This window comes from Carcharodon carcharias, chromosome 8, assembly GCF_017639515.1.
Source record: "Carcharodon carcharias isolate sCarCar2 chromosome 8, sCarCar2.pri, whole genome shotgun sequence".
Classification (NCBI taxonomy): Eukaryota; Metazoa; Chordata; class Chondrichthyes; order Lamniformes; family Lamnidae; genus Carcharodon; species Carcharodon carcharias.
Window position 1 is genome coordinate 120,337,256 of NC_054474.1, and position 23,411 is coordinate 120,360,666.

Here is a 23,411-nt window from a genome sequence, read left to right on the forward strand (position 1 = left end):
TGTGGCTACAGTGTGCAGCATCATCAAGGTGCACTGTTGCAAGGCTTTTTAAACAGCAACTCCCAAACCTGCAACCTCTACCACCTAGAAACACAAGGGTCTGGATTTTCCTATTGGAGGCAGGAATCAGGAGGCAGGATTGATTCCGGATTGCGAACCTGCCTCCAAGGTGAAACAGGAAACATTTGCTATTTTCATCGAGTCGGGAAATTCATTGTCTAAGGGATGCCCAACGAACCTGTAAGGGTGCGGGAAGGAAGGCGGGTTAGTGAAAAAGCATGCCACGTTGTGACTTGCTCTGCTGGCCATTGTTATGGCTGCCATTTTGTCATTAATGTTTTAGGACAAATGTTGGCAAAGTCAAAATTTCCTATGTTTCGGAGGGCAACAGGAGACCTGGAACCCAGGACAGGGTACACTAACGATACATTCTTTTTATAAAATATCCCTGATTTTAATGAGGTAGGATCCCTCTGCCACACTCAGCCTCTTCAGTGCCACTTCAATTTGCATCTTCTCACATAAGCTTACAACTGACCCTATTCCCACCTCCATTGAGCTGGTCTGATTCCCGCAGCTGCTAAAGTCTGACCACCTCACGGGAAATGAGAAAGCTCACTGGGTCATGCTCTTAAGGAGCCCACAACAGTGATAACTACCTCACTAATAGGAGCTGGCCTGTTCTGAAATTTGCTTCCTTCTTCCATCCTGAGGAAAATGGCCAGGGGCGGAAACAGGAATCCCAGCTGCGCTCCTCAATTGCTGTGTTTTCTACTGTCCCACCTCTGTTCTGGTCTCATCAGGCTGGGAAAAATCCAGCCCAAGGACAGCAGATGCAAGGGAACACCATCACCACACAAGTTCCCTTTCAAGTTATTGGGAATGGCAGCAGTTGTATTGTTATTAGACTAATAATTCAAGGGCCTGTTTAATGCTTCAGAATCATGAGTTCAAGTCCCATTAATTAAATAAATATGCATTTGAAAAGCTAATCTCAGGAATGATGGTCATGAATCTACTAGATTGTTCATTCACTGATTTGTTAGGGAAAGAAATCTGCCATCGTTACCCGGACTAGCTTATATGTGACTCCAGACCCAAGTGCTGTTGATTGTTAACTGCCCTCTGAAATGGCCTAACAAGCTACTCAGTTGTATCAAGCTGCTACAGAAAAGTTGACTGCAAATAAAACCAGATGGCCTACACCACATGGACTGCAGCAATTCAAGGCAGCGGCTTATCATAACCTTCCTAAGGACAGTTAGGAATGGGCAATAAATGCTAGCCTTGCCAGTGGCACCTACATCCCATGAATGAATTAAAAAAAAAACACACTGCCCTGATTTAGAAATATGTCAGGTTAAAATCCTGGAGCTCCCTATCTAACAGCACCATGAGAGATCCTTCACCACATGGGCTGCAGTAGTTCAAGAAGACAGCTTGCCACCACCTTCTCAAGGGCATTTAAGAATGGGCACTAAATACTGGCCTTGTCAGAAGTGTGCCACATCCCGTAAATGAATAAATAAAAAGAGGCAAGCTTCACATCCTCTTTGCCAACGCTACACCAAACTTGCATTGTGAGATAAAATCAAAGCTTCAGTGTAATTTGATGACTATTCAATGTTAATTAATGTTAACAGGCTTTTGAGAATAGATGTCATGTAAAGATCTTACTTGAATCAAAACCCAGAGTTTCAGAATGCATACGGTCAAAATACACCACACGATTGTCAAATACCTTTTAAAATGATTCATTTTAATTGTTTCAGAGTGGTTGAAAAAAGTGTGTCCACTTTAGGACCATGCATTACCTATTATCAGTTCCATACAGGTTCACTATCAGCTAACATGAACAGTCTCAGGCACTGTACATTTATTATCCATTGACACAGGGAACAGTACCAGTCAAATCCCCTGGATTTGTATCAGCGTCCTGTAGCAATGAATGAGACAGGTTAGGTACACTGCAGGAATTCTCCTAAAAAAGCAGGCATGATAATAGCTCCCTAGTGTTAAATAACAATCACAATTACTACTTTACATTTCAACTATATAAAATGAATTAATAGATCTCTAGTTCTTGTCACTGTAAAAATGGAGTAATAATTTCTGTCATGTTCACAAATATTTCGGAAGTTCATTATGTAAGAATTCCCATTCAGTCTAATAAAAAAAAATACCGTGCAGCATCTCTCTATAGTCTTCCTTCCCAGGTGTAAATATTTATCAGTGTATATGTGAGGGAACAAAATCCACAGGAATACAAATCTACTCTACAGGTGTAAGTGAAAATAAAACATATTATGTGTATGGAAGGGATGCAATCGCCAGCATGTTCTTAGCTTTAAAGGTCAATAATAGGAATGCTGTCTAAAATGCATAATTTTATTTTAGAGAGATTCTTGGGCAAGGTGGATCTGTAATAATGCTGTTGCTTCACTCATGCACTTCAATCTTAGTCCTAAACATTAGAAGCTTTGTATAAGTTTTGATAAGGGCAATATTGCAAAACAAATGAAGTGAATTTTGTAGGAGTTAAGTACTGCTAATGTTGTAAATCTGAAAGGAAAACAGAAAAAGCTGGAAATACTCCACTGGTCTGGCTGCATCTGTGAAGAGAGAAACAGAGATAACCTTGCAGATCAATGAACTTTACATCAGAACCGAGGAAGTTCTGACCAGGGGTCTTCAACCTGAGACATTAACACTGTTTCTCTATGGATGCTGCCAGATCAGCAGGCATTTCCAGCATTTTCTGTCGAGTCATGATTGCAGAGGACAGCTGTCAGTGAATTAGAAGATGGTGATTCCATTAAGTTTAGCTGCTGTGAGATGTTTTCATTAATAGTGCCCTGCATGAGGCATGATGTCACAAAGTGTTGGATTAACTGGAAGATATTAAGTATTCTATTGCCCCTAGCCCATCTCACACCTCAAATCATTTCCTTCCAAAAAATGATCTCTGCCTTATTTACGGATAGAACTGTCAGAAACAAAATGGTTTCAAGGCCATAAAGTTCTTTGGGATGTTCTACTGACTCCTATAGAAGGGACCTGGTTTTAACAGGTATGTCATCCTTGGGAATTTCTGCCCACTGCTTATAAGGCAAAGGACACACAAATGCTGGGAGTTCCTACATTCTGTCAAAACCTGGCATTGAACTAAAGATCAATACATCAACTGAGAAGACGCATGCTGGCCTCCAGATGTACATTACCACCATTGTGGCAGGCCAGGCCAGGGAAAGGACTTAAAGAATAGCCAAATATATTTTTTTAAATAAAATTGAGGAAGACTGATGAACACTGAAATGTACCTTGGCAACCACCCCAACTCTTCCAAAAAGGGCAGCGAGAGATTTTATCCTTCCAGCTGCAGTTCTTCCTGGTTTCTTCCATTGCATTCGCCTTCCAGAGTGGGATTTCAAGATGTACAATGCAGAAAAAGGCTGGGCTAACTAAGTATAGAATGACTCTCAACCTAAGTGCAAAAGCCCCTTCAAAATATAGACCTTATGATATTAATGAATAAACAAACTTCTTAAAAAAAACAGTAATTAATTACTGTTTGAAGCACCCTCCTGTCCTCTACTGCCCATGATTTGTGAGCAAGACTAGGAAATGTGGACAAAAAGATCATGGGAAATCATGATGGAATTCTAATAACATTATGTGACTCCAATTTAAATATATTAATAAGTCTTCTGCCTGCTTTGGGTAGGAAGTCTAGGTAGTAGAACACCTTTCCCCCACCCTGAGAAACTGGGAAGCCTCAGAATTCAGTGTAAAGTGGACAGGTGGAAATCTCAGAGGATTTCCTGACTCCTACTGTGCTACTTTGGGGGGCAGATGTGGCAGCATTGTATTGTATTTTGGTTGCATTCGGGATAACACTGGTTGCATATCAAAAGCAATTCTTATTCACGCTAAAGGGAGAGAGTATATGTTGGAATCCTATTTGTCACAATCTGTCCAGTGAGTAGATCCAACACTAAAGGCAAGAATAGTGAAGGCACTAGTCCATCATGATATTGGTCCTGCTTACTGGACATAAATGATAACTAGTGTGACTCCACCAAATTAGCTCTTCCATTCACTGATGTTAGCAAATAAATTGGTGTGACTCTTGAGCAGGTTTTCCCACATTTGGCCCATCACTTCCTGTTTTACGCTAGCTCTTCAAGTGCAGATATCTATTCCAATTGTATTTCCCTTCTCTTTCTCATATGCTTTTATGTTCTTCATTTTCAAACACCTATACTATTCCATTTCAAATGAAGTGATGGCCTGCAAAATAGTAAAATATTCCATGTCCGAATGACCCTGTATAACGTTTCTTCCAACTGTCCCTTCATTCTTCTGATAATGAACCTGAGTTTATGCCTCCTTGTAGTTGACCAGAAACATGGGCTGAATTTCCAGTTCTAGTTGCAAGCCCAACATTGGGCTGATTCAGGTTGCGAACCCTAACGTGTATGTTGTGGAACATCCGCTGCGATCTTTACGGAGGAGGCTGCCTCCAGGCGCACGTTCAATTCAAGATGGTAGGTGACCCATTGTAAATGTTGTCTGCTGCTGAGTTGAATGGAGGAGAGGATGTCAAAGGTTGGAAGCGCTATTGTGCTGATGGGACCGACAGCCCAGAACTTTCCAATGGATCCATTTGCAGGCAACAAGCATTTGTCTGCGGATGTCCTGATGATTGCCAACTCTGTTCTTGGCGCTAAAGACACTATAAGTTGTTGTTGTTTAAAGTGACCACTGCATAGAAAATCACCTAACATTCTGATCTCCTGCCTCTGTTCTCACTTCCTGGGGTGGGGTTGGGGTGGGGTTGGGGGGGGGGTAGGCGAGCTGCAGATCCAGTAGGGCTGCTGACTGAATTCCATAGCCTTCCAAAAATGTCTGCTAATTGCCTCCATAATTACGTTAATAATCATCCCGCTGCTGACGGATGAGTTGCTGTCACCTCAGGGCAGGCAGGAATGGGTTGGGGAGCTGGTCTAATGTAGCTTCTTTTTCCATTTTCCTGGCCCCCCATCCCCAAGGTGTTGGACAAATGAAAAAATACCTTTCATAATAATCTTTCGTTTTTTATAATTTTGAGGACTCAGCTATCATATTCCAGAGAGAAAAGAAAACAATTTTATAAGTTTTTTTTCAGACATTAACCTCCCAGTCCTTATATCATCTTACTGAATCTTTGCTGTACTTACTCATGTTGTCTTTTACACTAACATTAGCAAGTGGAAGAAAATATGCACCCACTGTATAATAGAACATGGCCAGTAAATAAATGTGATTTCAAAGTTTATCATGACAGAGCTTGGATTTTTACCTCTTTAACAATGATTGTAGATTTTGAATAAGAATTTTAACAAACACAAGTTGGTCTACTCACCCTAGCTCACAATGTGCCTTTGTCCCTTCAGAAGCATACCATCTGTTACACCAACAGCCCTCCTTGTGGTCTCTCTGATTATGTTTGTCAATTCAGTACCAATTTGTATTGACCAAAGGGTAATTTTGTGTTGTGCTAGGCACTGTTCCAAAATTAACTTGGTCTGGGAAAGAGTCATGGCAGATCCCAGAGCTGTACCGTGCTAACTCACTGTGCACACAGTTTCCCTGTATTGATAATTTGTTGAATAATTTTAATACTAATGGCTCATAGAGGAACACTGAAGTTTTGCTGAATAATTTTAACAGTAAAAGTTTGATGAATAACTAACAGTAAAGGCTTGGTAAGTAAATAAGATACTGCTAGTATAAATAATAGTTTGCTGGGTAGCACTGAAGGCTCAGTAACTTTAACACGGAAGTTTTGCAGAATACACTAACACTTGATGATTTTGTTGTGATTTCATTACAGCTTTTCACTCCCTTTTCACTTTGGTCATTGCTGGTGTTCCAAAGTCTTGCTGCTGCTGGACAATAATTCTTGAGTCTCTTATTTCTTTCTGGTTTTAAACATCAATGTTCTGGACAGAATCACACCACTGTGCTGACAGAGGGGTCTGAGAGGTTCAGTTGCCCACTTATATCAGTAGGGTGATATTGCTGCAAAATAAGAGAGAGAGAAGTTAGTGCCAGTATTCCACAAGTACACCGAAGAACCAGCGTGTCCTCCATCCCAAACATCTGTGTGTCCTCCATCCCAAACACCTGTGTGTCCTCCATCCCAAACATCTGCCTGTGGGGCTATGCCCTCACTCTAGGCATTAAACTATATAGCTGTCACTAAAGTTATTATTCAATTCTGACAAATAGATATTGAAATTGTCAAGAAATGTTATACTTGGATTCATTAATGAAGGACAAGCGAAATAGTACCTTGGCAAAATTTTGGATCTAACACGTATCTGACTCATCATTACCAACAGTAATGATTGATGAATCAAGTGTTGCATTTTTATATTTTTTTATGTCTTTGGTCTTTCTGTTATTCTGCATGGCAGAATGTATCTATCATTTAAAGTGGAATGACAGTGATTGTGTAATATTATATCAAAGCCAGCAGAGATGCTTTCCAGCCTAAAAGTAGAAAGGTGCTTGATAAATTTAACATTGATCACCATGGTGGTCCCTTAGGAATGCTCTCAATGTGGGTCTGAAATACTCATGGAGAGGAGTAATTTTCAATTTCACTGCTTGGGTGTTAATCTGGCAGAGCGAATCACTCAGAACTTGTCCATTTTTATCTCATTGATCTTGAGTGGGTTCTGCAATAAGCAGGTGAATCACTTCATCAGGTAATCACTTAGGTAATGAAAGTGAAAATGATTCACGGATTCCCGCTCCAACCAATTTGTATTACCCTCAGTTGACAAGTTATGTCAACCTTCAGGTAAATTATCAAATGGAAAGTTAAGGGAGGTTGTGTTGGGCACAATATTGGTGATGCTGCCTTAAAACATTATTGCAAAACTTAAAAGATTATTGGTGATGCTGCCCATCACAGCATGTGCTGGGCCAAACCACTTTCAGGTTCAGGCCTCATTAACATTTTCTCAGTGAGCTGTAAGCATCAAATGGGAAAAACCTGCTGCAGCTCAATGCTTCATTGGTAAGAAGATTGTCCAGCTACCTAACACCTATTTAGTGCCAGGGTTTCTCCTTCTGACTCCACAAAACATTACATTTAGGAAAAGGATCCAGCAGTCCCTTTCAGGATTGTCAATTGGGTTTCTCAGCACCTGGAGAAACAGGAGTGGCAGATTTGCTCATTTCTCCTCAAAAGTTGCAACTGGAACCCTAACTCAGGTGTAGGATCCCAGCCAGGAATATTTAAATGACCTCCTGCTGATTTTGGGGGATTGCTGACTGCTCATTTAAAGGGCTGTCTGAAGGTTCATTCAAGTGGACAAATGGGTGCAATAGATGCTTACCAGACTTTCAAGTGGCATTTACCCATTTTTCAGCTAAAAAATGGCAGTTGAAGATCTTACATAAACACATAAGAAATAGGAGGAGTAGGCCATTTGATCCTACTCTGCCATTCAATAAGATCATGGCTAAACAGATTGTGGCTTTAACTCCATTTTCCTGCCTGCCCCCCATAACCATCTCCCATGTCAATCAAAAATCTGTCTATATCCCTCCCTATTGGCACTGTGGGTGTACCTACACCATGTGGACTGCAGTAGTTCAAGAAGATAGCTCACCATTACTTTTTCAAGGGCATTTAGGGATGGGCAATAAATGTTGGCCTAGCCAGTGAAGCCCATATCCCATAAATGAATTTTTAAAAAATCAGCGTTGAATTTATTCAATGACTCACCCTCCACTGCTCTCTATGGAGTAGAAAATATTACAAGGATTAATGACCCTCCCAGAGAAGGAATTCCTCCTCATTTCCATCTTAAATTGGAGACCCCTTATTCTGAAACTGTGTCCCCTAGTTCTAGATACCCCCATAATTCAATTTCCAAGGAAACATAAAATTATTATTCTTTTCCTGCTTTGGACTTCCCTAGTTTCAAACCAACCAATTTCTTGTCCTTTTGATTTTAATCTCTTTTGGCTTTTTATGATACAATTTTGTGTTTTTGTGACCTGTGTTTATTCTGTCATTGTCTGATGTTTGGTATGGAAGAGGGAGTGGTCACACCGTAGAATCTACATAAGTACGAACAGTAACATACAGGGAGAAGGTTAGGGATAAAGAGACAGGAGAGTCCCAACAAATTTAATTGAACTGAGCAACTAAAATCTTGATCTTAATAGGGTATTCGATCTGTCAGGGATGGAAATTATTTCAAACTATTGGATTAGTGCTTCAAAACAGGCTGATTTTAAAATGTGTCAGTTCATCAGAAGAGATAAAAATGATCATAATTCAATTGAATTAAACATGATCTGATACCTTGCATATTGTGAATGCTTATATCATTGAATAATAGTTCATTCTTCTGCTGTTGCGAACATTGTTTGATGATTGGGAATGTGGTGAGGCTGAGGGTGGGTTTTGTAATTGCTGATGATAAAAACCAGCCCAGCATCACCATGTATGTAGGAAATAAAAAATTGGCAGAAAACTGAAACTTCTGAAAGAATTTCTGAGAAATCTTGGTTACAAATCCCAGACCTTACAATCAGTTTGAACTACTGTGTCGATTGCAGGTTATAGGAATCCACAGTATTCTCAATTTTGTTGCCAAATATGTTGTCCAAAGTCATTGTGGATGTTGAAATGATTGACCGCAGCCATGTTTACTGGATGGTATTATTAAATAAGAGCTAAGTACATAGAACACAGGGCACTGTATCAAAAATAGTGTGTAAGATCACAGTTCTCAGGCTGTGTTAAACTCACAAGAAATAATGTCTCTGGGGTCATTTTAGAGTTGGGATATACAGTTCAATAGTGTTCAGCTAAACCTCTGTGATCAATCCTACATTTTGCCACAGTTCACTGTCATAGAAAACCAGATAGGGCCAGCATTTTCTTTACTTCTTCACAAAGTTCATCAGCTGAACTGTCAGGTATTTTTGATTTCAGGATTTCACATAATCAGCAGTTGGTGTAATCATGGTTGAGGGCCATGAAGATGGGGATCATAATGATAGTCCAGGATCAACCTGAAACCTAGAAAACAGGGAAACAATACCAAAGATTGGGGCTTATCAAGGACTGTCATAACCCAAAAGTGATAGCAAGTGACATTAAACCCAGTTAGTGACTGTACTATCAGTAAAACCAGGTATCAATAGTTACTCAATGAAGTGTATTAGAAAGGAACACAGAAAACACTTTATCAAAAATAAACTGTTAAGCTGTGGAATTTTCCAAATGAAATGCTTTCTTCTCAGAGTCAAATGCTTATCTATTCAGCCCCAGACTTTTTTTAAATGCTGAGGAATAGGCAGTGCACATAGAAATGATTGCAATTTTTAATCCACTAAAAACAAGTGTACTTACTGTCAGGTGATGATGGCTATGTGTGTCTCCATTTATAAAACTCTAAATCCTCTAAATGTCATGGTTGAGGCAATGAACTTTTACATTGGACTGAAACCCTCAATCAAGTGAACAATTTTAGATCATTCCATCCGTATTGTTCACTGCACTCATAGTGGTCTGTGCTAGCATCTATATCATACTTGTGTTAGAAATAATCTTATTGTATTTTTATTTTTTATAGTATGTTTTAACAAGAGTAGATTCATTTTATTGTCATATCATACATGGTGGGTAAATAATTGCATGAATCTGGAATTAGCATAATGTATATTAATCTAAAACACAAATTACAATGCAGTATCTATTACAATAAAATTTGCTTTATGATGCTTTTGGCTCATAGTACAAGACAGTATGAGCTAATGTAAGGATCAGTTGGAGTGCTGCAGAAGTAAACACCCAATGATTTTCATGATCTGGGTGAAAATCTGAACCAGAGTCCACTGCATCATCACCTTCATTAAAGCAAGGATTTCTAAACTTTTACAAATAAGACCTGTGTACATACGTGAGGTCACCATTTTCCAAGCAACCACACCATATACCATTTAGCATTCAAAGTGAAAACAAAGAATACCCAAGTTACATTTTACTAATATGGATTTTATCATGCCTAGCCTGCTGGTCTTTGCAATAGTTCTAGAGAGCCAGACTGAGATGAAGAAGCAGTTCACAAAAGGTATGCATTCACTTTCTTTGCTTGGGGAGTCTACCTTCTAATCTAAAGAAGGAGAAGCAGAAAGAAGCATCAGTGTTCAGTCTGAAAGCAAGGAGAAAGAGAAATGGTTTCTTGTCAGAACAACAGAATAAAAACTACAGCATATTAAAGATTCTGCCTTCTTGAGGACTGCCAAGGTGGTTGGGTTTGGGAAATGACAGCTGGCAGGCAGAGTTTGCACAATGGAGCAGAAGATATGAGGGACACATGAGGTTAGCAACATTGGAGTTTGTTGAAGATGAGATCTCTCAGTTCATATCAAAGACTAGGAAGGCACATAAATCAGGCTGACAGACAAGACAAGTATTTTTGCATTTTATTTTATTCAGAAAGTAAAATGCTTCTTCAGTTTAAAAACAGTACATTAAAATTCTCTAAACAAGATCTGAAAAGATAATGGCATAGTGTACAATTAAGGAGAATGGGAATGGAGAGTTGCTAATGCAGATTTTCTGAAATGTCACATTGTCTGAATTTAAAAATAAAATGAAGTTTAAAACACTTTGGAAACAAAATGATTTTAAGCTATGACTGACAAAATGACAAAGACATCAAATAAAACAGAGATCCCTCAGTAAGAAGGCAGCCAGAGGAAAATAATAGAACACAACTTAGAGCCCTGTATTTGGAATAAAAAGTGCACGTTAAGCAATGGGTTCATTAAAAAGCAAGAAGAAATATCCCAGCAAAAATGGTAAGCCTTTCAGAATGAGTACAATTGAAGAAGCAGAATAGCATGATTATAGGGTTGCCAACCCTCCAGGATTGCCATGGTGCCTCCAGCAATAAAAGACTAATCTTCAGGCTGCAAGGAACACGGCAGAAAAATAGTCCTGGTAATTAAAAATCATTAAAAAGTGTTCTTTGAACACTTACTATTTATAAAAATATTGGACATGGAGAAAAATGCTATTTGACTGACGGTCAAAAGTCATCCAATCGTGTAATAAAGAGCCTATCCACCTTATCAATGGCAGAGGAAGGTTGTGTACCAAGAGGATGGACCAATTGTGAGGATCTGAAGGTGGGGTTGTTGTGGCAGGAGGTAATGAGATGAAACCTCCAGCAATATGTCTAACCAGAGTTGGCAACCCTATTGAGGATCTACGACACTGTTACATAGTTAATAGAAGGAGAGAGCATAGATTCACATGCGTTGTTCATGTGGCAGTAAACGAAAACTGCCTTCTATATTGTGCCTGCTAATAACTGACCTATTCAGGATGGCAAGTAGACAGAGCAATTCCCAGCTTTGAAATCTGCCAAAAGAGTGCTATCAAAGCTTAACAGCCCTAGAGAACAGAAATGGTAATGTAGTGGACTAGCATTGTTCTTGGTTGTAATTATGAATTTTGACATTAGGTTTTATTAAGCTTGTATGTGTGATTATAATTCAAGTATAGCATGAACCAGGCAGCCTGATTCAATGCTCCCTGCCTTCTGGGCTCTGAACAAGCCTTACTTTGCGGTTCTGTCCTGCTAAGATTTATTTAACCATAGATTGGTTGGTTGTATTTTTCATATTGCTATTAAATTTAAACAGTAGCATTAATGGAATCCAATCTAAATGTCATAAACTTTCAGTTTTTCAAATGTAGTCAGTGAGCCAGTGACTGTAATTTAGACAGAACTTCTGGCTTTATATTAATTTTTTTCATAAAATCAATTTTAAAGGGAAACAAAGATATTAAACAAAAACGTCAGTAACACAAACGTGAAAAGAATACTACTAAATTACAATTGAATCAGAAAAATGTTGAAGCTGCTAAAATGGTTTTTTGATGTTATCATGTGCATGGACATCAATGTTGTGACATTTGGAAGTCAAATTTATCTTCGAATGAAAAACAGGAGAATGTCTATTTTTCTCCATAACACAAGGTGAGTTAACATAAATAACATTCTCAGATACTAAGCATTTCAAAGCTGTGCATTCCTGTAATTTTGTTCGTCTGTTGTTAATTATAGAGAAGAACATTCATTGTGCTGTTTTTCATTTGAGAAACTTCAGCCCCAAATTATTTCACGGTCCAGCTCAATTTCTGTGGATGAAATCTAAATTGAGCAAGGCCAGACCCAAGCTTATTATAGCTCAGCTTGCTTTTGTGATGATGTAACCAAATTCAGCTTGAGTGTACCAAAGTCCAACTTCCATTCGTCCTGTATAGTCTCACTAATGGTCTAGCTCACTTTTGTGAGAATGCATATTCAGTAAGGGTCTAGCTCCTGGTTTTCAAGCTCAAACTGAGCACTGAAACTAGCCAAAATTAGATTCTTCATGCTGTCCCTCCCCTCCCAAACCTTATGTACTTTGGAATATTCCTGAGCTTGACTGCAGCCAAAAAAACATAAATCTACCCCACAAATATATCACTAAATACATGGAAAATAAATCCAAAGTAGGAGGTGAAAAATGTCAAGATGAAAGTAAAGGAAATTTGCAGTTGATAATGTGCGATTATTGGGTGATTTTGGTGACCTTACAGCAACAAGCCAAGATAAAGATGAATTTCAACAAGAACTTGATAAAATTGGTCAAGAAAAAAATCTAAAAGGAAGAATAAGTGTCTGCAGAGAGAAAAAAACATCATTACATCATCACAGTTAACAAATGTATCAAAAAAAGTCATGTCAGTAATTTAATTTAGAAATTTCATCCTCATCATCACCATCATCAAAAAGCAGTTGTAAGAACATGATCCTTGTAAATGATTCTTGTGGAATGATAAAGAACATGGTTTGTTGGAATTGTGTAAAACATGATGCTTGGACATGGCAGAAGACATGATGCTTAGGAAGGATGAAATATATGAATCTTGGGAATGAACCTAGACTCTTGTGGTGGTTGTGGGATTTAACTGAAGGTTATCCTCATAATGAATGGATCAGCAATCAGCATAGGGAATTTTCTTTAGAACACCAGGGCAACTAACAATGGCAATGAGAGCAAGAACAAGTGTCAGACATAAACATTCAAGGATGTTATCAACACTTCTGGAGTTCTCCCAAGTTCGCCTCCTTCCTTTGCCTAGTGTTAAAGATGTAATGCAGCTGTTTCACATGGGCATGTGGTGAGGTGGATATGTAATTGTACTGAATGAACTTTGGGCTAATGGACTCATGGCATGGTGAAAGGAGTCCCAATTCCTCTTACCGTGTCTTTGGAAGACCTACGTCTCTTGAAGCTGGAGGTCAGTGTTGAAGTGAGCGATCTAAAAGGTGCTTTCTTTTTAGGGTCAGGCTCTGCGCTACCACTTTTTCTATCCTAGAACAGATATATTTGATGTTATTGACTTTTTTCTGTCGGTAGTAGCTATTTATAACCTAGCTTTGTCTAATAACTGTTCTGGCAAGCAGAAATCAAGTAGATGTACACTACAGATATTTGACTTGGCAAATATATGTGGTAACTTGGCCCAAGAAAGGCAGTTCCAAATGAACTGCCCAGGAAAGGAAGTGATTAATCACTATTAGGGTCCATATTGTCATCTGGCAAAGGAGGGTCTGTCAAGCAGCAATAATGGTAGAATCAAAGGAAAAAGTTCACCACAAGCTGAGATTTGTGAAAGAGCAGTGAATCTAATGAATGTGGCTCAGATCTTGAAGATGAGAATGTATGAACCTTTGTGTATGTAGTGCACTGGTCACTAATACACTAGTGTTCTTTGTGTGAGTTCTAAAGCAATTTTAGAAGTAAAATAAAATCTAACAAATTATTAGAATCAATATGAATTGAAAACAAAATAAGTACTATCTAAACATTGTAAAATAAAATGCACCATTATCATTAAATCACATTCACACTGCTGTGTTTTTTTTTAATTGATGCCTTTGTGTTGTGAACAGCAGTGAGAGGTATATTATTTTGAGGCAAAACGACCAGGTCCTTCCAATGAGTAACTCTTGTTCCAAATTGATTCCTCCACTAGTGTCCTGAAGAGTTGGAGTCCTTTTCAAAGAATGCAGAGGAATGCATTTGAGAACCATGACCCAGACAGCCAGTAGCAGGCTCCACTTCATATATCTAAGGCTGAGGTGCCAGCAGTCATTATATCCTATGTGAAGCCAGGCTCTTCATTCACTTGGTTCTGTTACTATTTGAAATATTGCTTCAAACCAAAATAAAACCATAATACAGGGTTTTGTTTAATCTTGAGCTGGGAATTGTGGAGTCGAAAGTATAGCAAGAGTGCCAATGTAGACAATGTCTGCCAAGTTTGAAAACGAAACTTGAATTCTTTTAAAAGAATTTTCACATTCAAAAAGACTGGCAGAGAGGCAGATGCTAGTAAACAGGCACATGGACTGATAGACAGTCAAGACACTCAAAAGACAGACACCAGAGCAAGGTGGTTTTCATAGTATTGATCCAGTTGTGTGATGCAAAAGTTAAATTGCACAAGAGCCTTCTATCACTACAAAGCCACTGTAGGATTGAACTCAGCACTGAAATGGATTAGGAACTTTGTACATAAGTAATCAAGGTAGATGACACCTCTATTTTGTATTTCCTTCAATCACCAACCACATAATGAAGGAAAACAAGAATATCCAAAAACAGACATTTTTGTTATCTCTACTGTTCACTCAGTTTTTAATTTCCTCAATTGTTCTCAGCTTTGCCCTAGGAACGAGATTGAGGTAATCTTATATAAGATCTTTTATCTTATAATCTTATATGAAGTTACACAAACAGGAGTTCTCTAGGACACAAATTTAACATTCTTTCAACATTATTGTTGCTCTCTTTAATAATAGGATCCAGAGTGGTGAAGTGTATCAGCCAATTGTGCAGATTGTACATAGCAACATTAGCAATGGATGTGTTCATAAGAAATTTCTTTAACTACAATTTTAATGGAAGTGTTAATCCTTTTAACATAAATGTCATAAATAAAATAGCAGACAAAGGAATTTGATACAAATGCATTAACACATTTATTGCTAGTACCATATTAGACAATTTAAACTCTTTTTCCTTAAATGTATTACTCTGTCCAATGCACTGGATAAAAATAATTCATCTAATGCTTTGACCAAAATAAAATTTCTCACCGAATACTTCAGCTAAAGTGTTTAAACTATATTTTCAGTACTCCATCGAAAGCAGGTGTCCTATCTAGCGAGATGAAAGATCCACTCATTTATCCAAGAGTTAATAAAGGCCATTCCAAAATAATGGTTTGAAATTCCAGATGTGAAGCAAGTATAAGATCAGCTGATAAACAGCTGCTTTGCAAACCAATAGTAGCAGGTATAGCTTTTTTCTGTGCTCCATTCTGTTGGTTATATTAATCGTTGCTTCCAAAACCAAATATTGATTTCCTAACTTTAGATAAGAATAGTCGTCATTCTGCATTCAGGGCCAACAGATCTGTGCAGATGCTCCTTTTGCGTGTCAATACAATTCGCACCTCATATAGAACAGGCAATTCCTATTGCTTTTCTGAAGACATTCAGCAGGATTTTCCACAAATTACCTCCCTGGTTACAAGAAGAGCATGTGGAGGTACATGTAGTACAGATGCAACAAATCTTGACTTTGTATTCAAACCTGCTGACAAGGGTGGTACTGTTGTTGTCCGCATACTGACTCCTATCTTGCAGAGGTTGAGCGCCTCGGGATCTTCCCTCACAGCTTCCAAGCTCATAGTCTCCCAACCTCGGACGGCCTGCTTCTACCTTCTACCCAAAATCCACAAACAGTACTGTACCGTTAGACCAATCATGTCAGCCTGTTACTGCCCCACAGAACTCATCTCTTGCTATCTTGACTTCGTTCTCTCTCCCCTTGTCCAGTATCTTCCCACCTACATCCACAATTCCTCTGATGCTCTACATGATATCAACAATTTCCAGTTCCCTGGCCCTAACCACCTCCTCTTCACCATAGACGTCCAATCCCACTACACCGCCATCTCCCACCAGGATGGTCTGACGACTCTCCACTTCTTCCTTGAACAAAGGCCCAAACAATCCCCATCCAACACCACTCTCCTCTGTCTGGCTGAGCTTGTTCTCTCACTGAACAATTTCTCCTTAAATTTGTCTCACTTCCTCCAAATAAAAGGTGTGGCTATCGGTACTCGCATGGGCCTCAGTTATGCCTTTTTATGGGGCATGCGGAACATTCTTTGTTCCAGTCCTACTCAGGCCCCCTCCCACGACTTTTTTTTGGTATATCAACGACTGTTTTGGTGCTGCTTCACGCTCTTGTCTGGACCTGGAAAAAATGATCAATTTTGCTTCCAATTTCTACACCTCCACCACCTTCACAAGGTCCATCTCTGACACTTCCCTTCCTTTCCTTGACCTCTCTGTCTCAATTTCTGGTGATAAACTGTCCATCAATATTTATTACAAGCCCACCGACCCCTACAGCTGCCTTGACTACAGCTCCTTACGCCCTGCTTCCTGTAAGGACACAACCCCATTCTCTCAGTCCCTTTGCCTCCGTAACTTCTGTTCCAGTGACGCCACTTTCCAAAACAGTGCTTCTGACATGACTTCTTTCTTCCTTAACCAAGGTTTCTCACCCACTGTGATTGACAAAGCCCTCAACAATGTCTGACCCATCTCCAGTGCCTCGCCCTCCCAGAACCATGATAGGGTCCCCCTTGTCCTCATTTTTCACTCCAACAGCCTTCGCATTCAAAGGATCATCCTCCGCCATTTTCGCCAACTCCAGCATTAGGCCACCTCCAAACAGATTTTCCCTTCACCCCCACTGTCTGCATTCCATAGGGACCATTCCCTCTGGGACACCCTGGTCCACTCCTCCATCATCCCCAACACCTCAACCCCCTCCCATAGCACCTTCCCATGCAATTGCAGAAGGTACAACTTCTGCCGCTTTACCTCCTCCTTGCTCAACGTCCAAGGGCCCAAACACTTCTTTCAAGTGAAGCAGCACTTCACTTGCACTTCCCTCAATTTAGTCTACTGTATTTGCTGCTCCCAATGCAATCTCCTCTACATTGGAGAGACCAAATGCAGACTGGGTGACCGTTTTGCGGAACACGTTCGGTCTGTCCCGCAAGCATGACCCAGACCTCCCTGTCTCTGCCATTTCAACACTCCATTCTGCTCTCATGCCCACATGTGCATCCTTAGCCTGCTGCAATGTTCCAGTGAAGCTCAACGCAAACTGGAGGAACAGCACCTCATCTTCTGATTAGGCACTTTACAGCCTTCTCGTCTTAACACTGAATTCAACAACTTCAGACCATGAAGTCTCTCCTCCATCCTCAATTTTCTATCCTTTTTTCAATATTCATTTTTATTTTAAATTTTTTTTCCACTTTTTAAATTATTATTCTTTTTTTTTTACTTATTTTTATTCATTGTTTTATCCCCACCTTTTATCCTATTTTCGATCTTTTTTCCCACCACCGCCCCCTCCCTCCACCCCACCCCCACTAGGGCCATCTGTCACTTGTTCATGTTGTTCTTTCCAGAGTGCTTAACTTTGTCCGGCTATTATCACATCCTGATTTCTATCCTTAATGTCACCATCAGCACCTCCTTTAGCCAGTACCACCACCATTAACACCCCTTTGACCTTTCGTTTATGACATCTTTGGCAATCTCTCCTTTGCCTCCACCTATCGCTGGCCTTCTATCAAGCTTCATCTGCTCCACCCCACCACGCCCCCCCAACCCTTAAACAGTATAGATTTCATCACATTTTTACTTCTCTTTAGGAAGAGTCATACAGACTTGAAACATTAACTCTGTCTTTTTCTCTGCAGATGCTGTCAGGCCTGCTGAGTTTTTCCAGCATCTTTTTTTGTTTCAACAAATCTATTCTTCATTCCTGGTAATTAAGCTCTAAACAATTTTAATCTTATCAAGACAGCGGCAATGAGGCACAGATCTGGTAGGATGCATTTCTAAAACATAAATAAGACGAGGTCGACTGAAAACTGCAGAAGTCAATTACAATTTTAAAACAATTAATTTTTAGTTGAGTCCAAGTCTTCAGACTCCCTGCAAAATTCTGAAACCAATAACTTGTATTCTGCAACCGGCCATAGCAAATTTTATGCCTAAAAAATATATAAATGATGAACTCCACTTAACAGGTCCAGCAGCATCTGTGAACATTCTGACAATGAATGCACACGAGGCACATGTCACAAAATGTGATTGTGTAGTGTTCGTACTTTCAGTGCGATGAGTGCAGGTTTGGGTCCACAATGACATCCGCACTATGCATGCATTTGTTTGGTACAGGTGGGTTGTGCTGGATGTCATTTTGGGTAAGCACCAGGAGCATGCATTGGGAGTATGCAGGGTAGATGATTGTGATGTCTGTCAGTGTGTAATGCTGATTTGACTCTAAGAGTGCCATTTACAATGTCAATACTTTTGCTAATACCCTTTCTTAACCTTGCACAGCTCAACATGCATTCAGTAGCAGAGTGGAACCCCAAGAGTGCTAATTAAAGGGATTATCAACCACCTTCAGGTTAGTTGACGATTGATTTATAGTGCCTGTTTCTGAGTTAGTAGAAATGCTTGGAGATTTACATTGCTACTTAAATTTGAAGAGGGAGTGGTGTGGCATGTTGGGTCTCATTTCACAGGTTCTGCTCAGACCACTTGCTCCCAGTCATGTATGCTGCTGTTTCTACTCGCCTTGGTCTGCAGCATGATAGGGAGAATGAGCAGAGGTAGAGGAAGACAAACAGGGAGGAGGAGGGAAGAAGGACTCTCAGCAGGAAACCAGATTCACCTAGGGTCCGCAGGGAGCAATTCTCTTACTTCAATCTAAGGAAGGAGCAGTGTGTGTCACACCTCAAGTTCAACAAGGAGGTCTACACTGAAATCTGCTACCTGTTCAGGCAGATCTGCAGCCTCAGAAGAGGGTGAGGATGGCATTGCCAATGGTTGTAATGGTGACCATGGCCATGAACCTTTTCGTGTTGGGCTCCTTTCAGGCTCGAACATCTTGCAGTTTTCCATCCACTGTTGAATGCAATGAGAGGAGAACACATTGCATTCTCTCTATCCTGAGAAAAGCAGGCAAAGAGAGCATGCAGCTTTTCTAGGATTGCAGGCTTCCCTTTGATGCAGGGTTCCATTGACTGCCACTTCCTCAATGTCCAGTTAATGTGTGACCATAGTCAGCATATCATGCAGGTCAATGGCCACCATCCTACCAGTAGTCATTATGCTTTTATTCTGCACCAGTCCACAGCAGTATCAGTATTTGAGCCACCACAAGAAACCAGAGAGTGTCTACTGGGCAAAAGGGGCTATCTGCTGACCAGCTGGTTCATAACTTTGATGTGAACTAACACACATGTGGGCAACATGTATATAATGAGAAAAAAGCAAAATACTGTGGATGCTGGAAATCCGAAACAAAAACAAAAATAGCTGGAAAAACTCAGCAGGTTTGACAGCATCTGCGGAGGAATACTGTTAACGTTTCGAGTCCGTATGACTCTTCATCAGAACTAAGAAATATAGAAATGAGGTGAAATATAAGCTGATAAAAACATCTTTTGATTATCTGCTCCTATCACTGCTTGCTTGTCCCTACAACCACACCACCCCCCACCACTTCTACCGCCGCCCCACCCCCCCAACCCCCCCACCACCACCTTAAACCAGCTTATATTTCACCCCTTTCCTAAGATTCTGTTGAAGGGTCATGAGGACTTGAAACGTCAACTCTTTTCTTCTCCGCCGATGCTGCCAGACCTGCTGAGTTTTTCCAGGTAATTCTGTTTTTGTTGTGAAATATAAGCTGGTTGAGTGGGACAGGCAGAGCTGGAAAGAGGGCCAGTGATAGGTTGAGGCAAAGAAGAGATTGCTAAAAATGTCATAGACAAAAGCATAAAGGGATATTGATGTATATAATGAGAGCCATTCTGCCATACAAATGTCATTGAGCAGACCATTGGGGTGCTTAAGCAATGTTTCTGTTGCCTGGACTACTCAAGGGGAGCCCTGCAGTATTCTGCAGAGTATGTGCTATGATTTGTCATGATCTGCTGCATCCTGCAGAACCTTGCACAGCCCTTGCCACCTGTGATACAGTGAGCAGCTGCGGAGAAGGAATGAGAGGAAGAGGGGGAGGTTCCAGAAGAGGAAAGGAGGAAGCAGCACATCCCCTTTCTGGCCAGGCTATCTATGGTTGGCTCTCACACTGCAGTATCAATGATGCAACCCTAATTCCTCTTTCAACAAAAGTCCCACCCCTTACATTCCCTCTGTGCTGACCATTAGAGCATCCTCTTGGCCACAATGTTGGAATTAAAACCACCACAAAACAATAATTCGAAACCAACTTTATCCAATATTCCATTACAAAAGTCAACTAAAGACACATGTACATTTATGCATTCTCTTTTTGCCTGGATTCTATGTGCCTTTGTCTATCTTAGTGCTGCTGCACAGTGTTACACAGTGGTTGCAGCATGTCTGGCAAAATACTGTGGGCTTTCAGTGAGGGAAACTGCAGGTGGCCTTGCAGGATGACTTCACACAGCTGTCCCTGTAGAAGACTCAACTTCAGACTGCAGCACCTTGCATGGATAGCAGCAGCAGTCTAGGATGGCTGACAGGTAACAGCAAGGGGCACCAGCAGTCTGGGATGGCTGACAGGTAACAGCAGGGGCACTGGAGGAGTGGCATTGGTAGGAGGATGAATGCTGCCATCCTAAGAGTGGGGAGCTCTATCGTGCTTCATGGATTGTGCCACTGTCCCGGGGTGGACCTCAGCAATTCTTATATTCTGTTGGAGGAAAAATTACCGAATTGCTATGAGACTCTGCAAGTTTCTTTGAGCACTGTCATCATCAGCCATGATAACAGCAGTCTGAGTCTGCAATGATAACAAGCTGAGCTTGCATGACTTCAGTCTGAGCTCCACTGCAGCACTCTGATGTTGGGTGGTCCCTGTTTGTGCTGTAATGGAAGCTGAGACATTGGTCCTCAGACACTGCACCAAGGTTGGGTCCACAAGTGCTGTTGGTTACCACTTCCACTCTGGAAAGGATGGGCTCCAAGTTCTGCAAAGAGACCTGAACAAGATTGGTGCCAGACTCCTTTGTGCTCCTTGCAGGTTTTCTAGCAGGCCTACCAATGTACCAAACATTTCTATGTGCATAACCATTCTCCTGTACGCTGACCCATCAAGATCCTTACTGAGGGGTACATGCTTACACCGTCTGCAGCTTGTAAATTAGAAGAGGTTGTGGGATGAGGGGAAAGTGGGTTGTAAGAAGGAGGGCTGGGTGTGAATATATCATCATCTTCAATCCTTTCAGCCCCGTCACTGAGCACAACCTCAATCGTGGCCACTCTAACAATGGTGTGCACCGTCTCTGCCACCAGGGTGAGGAATTGCAGCTGTGCCATTTCCCTGTCAGTTTGGAGCTGCTACCTGCAACTGTGCCACCTTGCCCTGCAAGAGAGCAGAAAGTATTATCAGTGAGTGCGATATGTTTGCCAGTCAACAACAAAACTTATATTTATATAGCGCCCTTAACATAAAAAAATGCCCCAAGGCACTTCACAGGGAGTGTTCTAAAACAAAATATGACACCGAACCTCATAGGGAGATATGAGGGTAGGTGATCAAAAGCTTGGTTAAGGAGGTAAATTTTAAGGAGCACCTTTAGAGTAGGAAAGAGAGGTAGAGAGACAGAGAAGTTTAGAAAAGGTATTCCAGAGCTTAGGGCCTAGGCAACTGGAGGCACAGTTGGAGCAATTAAAACTGAGGATGCTGAAGAGGCCAAAATTAGATGAGCACAGATTTCTCAGAGGGCTGTGGGGTTAGAGAAGATTATAGAGATAGGGAGGGGCCAGGCCCAGGAGGGATTGGAAAGTGAGACAGAATTTTTAAATCAAGGCGTCATTAAACTGGGAGCCAATGTTGGTCAGTTAGCACAGGGGTAATGGGCGAATAGGATTTGGTGTGAGTGAGGACATGGGAAGAATTTAGGATGATGTGGGAGGCTGGCTAGGAGTGTACTGGAATGGTTCAGTCTAGAAGTAACAAAGGAAGGAGAGGGTTTCAGCAGATGAACTGAGGAAGGGAGCAGGGGTGGGGGGAGTTAGATGATATCATGAAGGTGAAAATAGGCAGTTTTAATGATGGCATGGATATGTGGTCAGAAACTCATCTTGTGGTCAAATGTGATACCAAGGTTTTGCACTGACTGATTCAGCCTCAGACAATTGCCAGATACCAGGGCCCAGATTTTTGCTATGACAGAGAGCCCCTCCATTGTGGTGAAAATGGAAAATGAACCTGGAAATTCTAAGCCCCCCCGCCGAATGTGACACTTCCTATTTTCACAGTGCGGGACTGGAGCTGAACCGGCATGCACGGTTTATGGAGGCAATTGGCCATTTAAATCACCAGCTGCTTCCAATGAAGTGGGATTTTGGTAGGTCAGGAGTGTGAGACCTGGAGTGTGCAGATTTGACCTGGTGAGAGCTGGCCTGAACTTGGTGGATTTGTTTGAATAGCAAGGGTACCTCTTTGGAGAGGAATAAGGCACTCCTTTTGATATGATCCAAGTATATCTTTGGGAGAATTAAGGCACCCTTTGGGAAACCCATTGGAACTGTAAAAGCTCTCAAAGAGCTGTCAAAACTGTCAAAGAACTCTCAGCAATTGAGGGTGAGTTGGCATGGAGTGGGGTAAGGGCAAAGAGTGGTGGGTGGGGTCATTGCTTGGTTTGAATTTGCACTAAGTTGGTATATGGATATGACAGGCCATGGGAGTGTGTAGAGGGGCATGGGTTAGCATAGAGGGTATGAGTGGCATGGGATGAGGGCATGGGTTGGCATAGGTTGGCATGGATGAGGTGTAAGGAGTGTGTAGGGGGTGAGGGGTGAGGCCAGGAGGGCTGTTTTTTGTTTTAGTCTGTTTTTATTTAATTCAAAGTGCCAGAGCACAGAGGTAGACCTTCTGCCAGCCCGCCTCTGCACCGGGCAGCTTCCGCACTCATCCCAGGGATGGCGGGTCAGCCCACCCCGCCTCAAACAAAAATCTGAACTGCAGGTGGCCATTTTTAAAGATTGGGTTTGCAGAGCTGGGAATTCTCCCGTCTCTGTGCACCCGACCCTGGAGCAAAAGTCTGGGCCAGTGATGGAGTGGGTGGCAAGGTGGTGGAGTCTGAAGGCAACAGCTTCAGTCATCCCAATATCCAGTACTGGATGTCAGGCAAACAGTCTGGTAATTCAGAAAGTAGAGGAGTCAAG

At 41.1% G+C, this 23,411-nt stretch overlaps 1 protein-coding gene across 1 annotated transcript in view; it reads right to left on the bottom strand.

The window, feature by feature from the left end:
• Nucleotides 1–1,738: 1,738 nt before the first annotated feature.
• The window catches only part of grin1a (glutamate receptor, ionotropic, N-methyl D-aspartate 1a), a 400,833-nt gene continuing 379,160 nt past the window's right edge, over nucleotides 1,739–23,411 (bottom strand). Inside the window, exons 20-21 of the mRNA XM_041194434.1 lie at nucleotides 13,339–13,449; nucleotides 1,739–6,063 (exon numbers count right to left, since the gene is read on the bottom strand). Of these exons, the coding sequence (XP_041050368.1) occupies nucleotides 5,995–6,063; nucleotides 13,339–13,449 (180 nt within the window). The 3' untranslated portion in view covers nucleotides 1,739–5,994. The remainder of the gene's footprint in view (nucleotides 6,064–13,338; nucleotides 13,450–23,411) is intronic.